The sequence below is a fragment of the Sinocyclocheilus grahami genome, unplaced genomic scaffold (assembly GCF_001515645.1).
Source record: "Sinocyclocheilus grahami isolate Dianchi unplaced genomic scaffold, SAMN03320097.WGS_v1.1 scaffold1036.1, whole genome shotgun sequence".
Classification (NCBI taxonomy): Eukaryota; Metazoa; Chordata; class Actinopteri; order Cypriniformes; family Cyprinidae; genus Sinocyclocheilus; species Sinocyclocheilus grahami.
Window position 1 is genome coordinate 360,367 of NW_015506215.1, and position 5,467 is coordinate 365,833.

Consider the following 5,467-nt stretch of genomic DNA (forward strand, 5'->3'; position numbering starts at 1 on the left):
TAGTAATATGCATGCTAATAAATAACTAGTTAATAGTGAGAATTGATCCTTAAAATAAAGTGTTCCCTTTATTATATTATTACTTTATTATTCTGCCATTGCATGCAGTGAAGTCAGTGTTGTTTCAAATTTTTATTGGTTGAATAAAAAGTTGAAACATTCTTGAAAATATCATCTTTTGTGTCCCACAGAAGAAACAAACTCATTGGAGCGACATGAGGGTGAGTAAAAGTGAGCTATCCCTATAATGTTTCCAAGATGCAAAACAGGGTACCTTTTATATTCACTAACTGCCAAATTTTATCCCACAGAAAGAAAACAAAAACAATAAACAAATTTAAGAGGAAGGCAGGAGCCAGGGCCGGGTGAGACATGCCAGAACCCCACTGCACTGAACTCCCAAGCCCAGACTGCTCTCTTATCGTCTTAACCGGGAGTCCCGTCAGCAGCTATAACGCGACTTAGGGAGCGGATCCCTGGAATGAACTGTCCCTAGGCGTGGCACTGGTGGTTGTGGAAATAGAGTATGGATCTTTTGATCGAGGCTGATCCTCTCAGGCCGTGGCAAGGCTGAGAGAGGCCGCGCCGTCTGCACCATTAGGGCTGAAATTCCTGACATTCAAAAGCAGCCACAATTTAGAGGCCGTATGGCAGGAGTTGTTGGACACTATTCAGTGCTGCTTCTCACCTCACTCAGGCCTCTGTGTTGTGATACCGTTAAAAACCATAGTGTCTATTTGATTTAGAGGGTATAAAATGTGGGAACAACAAGCTTTTCATGTCAGGGCATCTTCACATGGTGGTTTTTCATTGCAGACACTGCAAGAACTCAAGGGGATCATGAGTAGGCTCTTGATATCTCAGTCTCTGTCTCCTGTTCTAACCCTTGCTGCTCTTTCTGCTTAAGATAAAGCACAGACTGTCATTTTAAGGAGGATTTTCTACTCAAAACCACCTAAGGGGTTGGATTATGTGGATTGAGACAATTGAATCCACATTATTAGTTATAGTTTTCTCAACATTGCTGTGCAGAAATGGGCTTATTTGAAGATAGGGCTCAATTTCTGAGGTAATCCATCTCGAAGTCGCCTAATGCCTTCAAACCAAACTATGCTGAGAAAATAATCAAATTGGAAGAACATTTAATCTGGATCATAACGATTGCACAATAATGTTGTATAAAAGGAATCATGATATTGGAGTAAACACTATGTTAATATTGAGTAACTTAAATTTTAGACACAATATTGGATGTTAGTTTGTGTATTTTTGCAGTCAACAAAAATGGTTCTGCATATTCTGTTGTGAAATCTGTTGTGAATCTTAGAGCAATAAACAGTAGTCTTTTTCCTGAATGATTTAGTTTTTTTGAATGAATCATTGAAGAAAAAGATTATCTGTCCTGTTTTTAAAGACACTAGCTGGGTTTGCATATTAAGTACTATTCAGCAGCCATATCACCCTGCAGCCCAAGACTGGTTGCCCACTGAAGCTAAGCATGATTGAGCCTGGTCAGTACCTGGATGGGATACCTCCCGGGAAAACTAGGTTGCTGCTGGAAGGGGTACTAGTGAGGCCAGCAGGGAGTGCTCCACCCTGTGGTCTGTGTGGGTTCTAGCACCCCAGTATAGTGATGGGGACACTCTACTGACAACAAGCACCATCCTTCGGATGAGACGTTAAACCGAGGTCCTGACTCTCTGTGGTCATTAAAAATCCCAGGATGTCTTTTGAAAAGAGTAGAGGTGTGACTTCGGCATCCTGGCCAAATTTGCCCATTGGCCTCTGACCATCATAGCCTCCTATTAACCATCCCCATATCTGCTGATTGGCTTCATCACTCTGTCTCCTCTCCACCAATAAGCTGGGGTGTGGTGGGCGTTCTGGCGCACTATGGCTGCCGTCGCACACTAGTGGTGGATGAGAAGATTCCCCCTTCTATGTAAAGCGCTTTGAGTGCTCAGAAAAGCACTATATAAATGTTATGAATTATTAAGTAGGTACTACATTTGAATTAAAACACACTTTGTAACAATTAAAAAATTATATTCTATATAGATTGAACATGTAGTATAGATAATAATTAATGCATTTAGCAGACACTTTTATCCAAAGCAACTTACAGTGCATTCAGGGCAGGCTATACATTTTTTACCAGTAAGTGTGTTTCCTGGGAATTGAACCCACAACCTTTTGCACTGCTAACACAATGCTCTACCACTGAGCTTCAATGCCATTTGCGACTGCCATGGCCTCATGGGATAGTAAAGTGTCCATCAGATGTGCACTTAAGAATCTTAGCGGAAGTAGTAGGTTATCTGGGTACTTTTTGCCTATTGTTTTACGAATACTTAATTGTCACCTTGTCGCCACCTACTGGCGTAAGGAAAGAGTCACTAAAAATCCACACAACTGAACTGTTGTATAATATAAACTATATTTGTTGATTACACAAGAAAATTTAAATGAATCACATCATGTTTCCAATGAATCCCTCAAATTTAATTTCATCGTTTGAGTACTCTAACAAGGATATCAAAACTTCAAAAGGGCGCTCTTGATGGGTCTGACAGCAGCTGAGTCCACAGTTGTTGAGTGAGCCGTGTGGTCGCCTAGTATTTGCCAATAAGCAGAATGGTCTTCTCAGTCACATTGACATGCCCAAACCCCCTCCTCCGGTGAAGGGGTTACGTCACTGTTTTCTGCTTGTTTAGCACCCTATTGTTTGACCGGCTTTTAATAAACCAAAGGGCAGATTCCTGCCGGGATCACCCCGCAGACCTCCTCCCATGCCCATCTGCAACCCAAGCAGCATGCCAGGGGCACTGCCACCACACGCCGACGCCAGTAACCCATGTCTCCACACTAAAGCCCACACTAAATATATCTCCTGTGATAAAGATAAGACAAACACAGTGGATTTGAAAGTAGCTTGTTGCCAATAGCCAGGGCACCATGTGAGCCAATGCTAAACTAATGTTAGCTTTACATTTAGCTTCTCAGAAAAGCGCCGGTCTGATTGGAATGCTAAATGATGAAAGGGTGGTGGGGTTTCCAGTTAAATTAATTAGAGACCCTGTTATGTTGTCCCGTTAACCTTCCCGCTTTAATGTGACATGCAAATTGACGGCTGTCATCATCTTCTGAAAATACCTCAGGCTTTAATATCTTTGTAAAGAGCTTGAAGAGTCGTCAAAGGACTGTTATGTAGTACTGATTATGAATGAGTTGCGCACTGGTAGATACTGTCTGCTTTTATATCTAACATCCGGAGGGAAGTGTGTTTTAGTTCACCTCTTCCTCAAGCTCCATAAACAATCCTCCGAATATCTATGATTTCTCATCTGGTGCGCTCGGCTAATGACCTCTGGCTTAGCATTAAATTGAGTATTCAGTCCCTGTCTGTGATAGACAAGCAGCTGATGGCTTACCTTAGCAACCGACCTCCCACAGCACACATTATGCGAAGCTTGTCATTTATAACATAGCCATTTTCCTTCGGGTATGAGTCATTCCGGAGCAAAATCACTATGTGTCTGATCTTAATGTTATTAATATCCAGTTAAAATTGGATTCTTAAATTGTGAGGTCAATCGATGACCATAATTAGCTTGTCACTTCTGGCTATGCATTATATTTAAAAAAAATCTAAGAATGAAGAAATGTAATAATAACAATAATATATATACATAAATAATATCTAATTAATATTTATATATTAAATTATCTATTTATATTTAGTATTTGTTTAGAAAGGTATGAGCTGCCGAAACAAGGAAACAGTAAAACACAAATGTATAACTGCATAAATGTATAATAACCTTGCAGCCAATGAAAAGTAGCTCTGATGACCCGATCACCTTTACAACGCTGGTGGTCTTACCTTCTGCCTGGTGCCGTTTAACCTGCAATATTCAATCCCAGCTGGCTCCTCTAGGACAGAAATGAATTTTTTTAAGCAACAATTGCCTTTAGATCTCTCCTTCTCCCTCATCCACTTGCTCTCTCCCCTCTCTCTGTTTCTCTTTTACTCTCTCTCACGCATGCCGATTGTGTGTGAGCTCTGACTCCTTCCCCTCCCCCTCGGCTCCCCTCCCCTCCACTTTGACATTCACACCCCCTCTTTTATTGAGGAATCACATGGAAAAGGGAAAAGGATGGATGATGTACATCTTGGGATGGTTGTCAGATGTGGAACGTGACACAGCAGTCATATATCACCTTAGGGACACACACATACTTGCCCCAGCTGCCACACCGACAAGCAAATGGGGATTCCAGCCAAATCAAGAGGACTGACCAAAAGTCTGGCCCTCTTTTACGAGGTCCAGGTTATAAAACTGTTAGCAGAGTTTACTTAAAAACAATTGGTCTGCTGGGTTTCGTTGCTGTCTTCCATGAGACTTGGGAGGTGTAACTCAATTCAGCTGGAATCTGTTTTGAAGTATGTATCTAGTTATATGTTGTAGGATAATGGAAAAAACGATTCTTTCTACCTCAAGAACAACTACAAAGGGGAATGACAATAGCTGTATTCAATTTATGTCTTCATACGCTAGCACGTGTTTTAAAATTCATACAAAATACGAAGAAATTGCATTCAAATGCAAAGCACATAACTGCATTCTTGGAATATAAAATAAAAAACAGATGTGCAATTATGAGTTCCCAATGAATGCATAATTACTATTTCACATCTCCGACATGGAGAGAATCCAGCAAGCATTTTTGTTTTTCTCAAAGTTTGTCCTTCTGTGGCCAAAAATGTCCTTTAAACATCATGGTCGAGGAGGCAGTTGAAATTAAATTACTGCAAATATTGGCACTAGAGGGAGAAAAATTCGAGATATGGACTTCATCTGAAAGCAGACTGAAGGTTTGTGGCTTGAAAAAATCTGATTGTCAGATCTTACCAACTTTATCCAGCAGTTTCCATGATGCTAAGTCTGCCAAAAAATGTAAAATGACTTAGTTTGAAGCTTCTCATAGAAAAGAAAAGGCCAAGATGGACTAACTTAACTGCAAATATTGACTAACATACAGTTTTACAAAAGAAATGCAGTCAATGATGACAAACCATCATGCCAAGTTAGAAGCCTCTTGAGAAATAAAGTCTGTGCTAAAAGCGCAGGAGGTCAAAAGTTTACTCAGCATAAATTACCTGCAAGGCTTGGTGTGACCTCACAAATGTTCTCATCTTCTATCTCTCGACCTCTTGACAGCACCATAAATTTACAACCAGCAACTCCTGTTCACACACTGCAAATCTGAATTGAAGTAGATTAGCGCAATGCTAATTCAAAGTGGGCTGATCATGAACAGGGTTATGTTACACGGCCACTAGCTAGGTATTTAAGTGAGGCGCACACATATGCATACATTAGAATAAAAATAAATCATTTCTCTGAATCCTTTCTACAACTGCGAGACAAATGAAGACTGGTGTTGACCTGGTATGTCAGCGAGA

At 40.6% G+C, this 5,467-nt stretch overlaps 1 protein-coding gene across 1 annotated transcript in view; it reads right to left on the minus strand.

The window, feature by feature from the left end:
- Nucleotides 1-4,013, minus strand: part of ndp (norrin cystine knot growth factor NDP) — a 12,830-nt gene extending 8,817 nt beyond the window's left edge. Inside the window, exons 1-2 of the mRNA XM_016251250.1 lie at nt 3,884-4,013; nt 2,746-2,890 (exon numbers count right to left, since the gene is read on the minus strand). Of these exons, the coding sequence (XP_016106736.1) occupies nt 2,746-2,890; nt 3,884-3,994 (256 nt within the window). The 5' untranslated portion in view covers nt 3,995-4,013. The remainder of the gene's footprint in view (nt 1-2,745; nt 2,891-3,883) is intronic.
- Nucleotides 4,014-5,467: the final 1,454 nt, after the last annotated feature.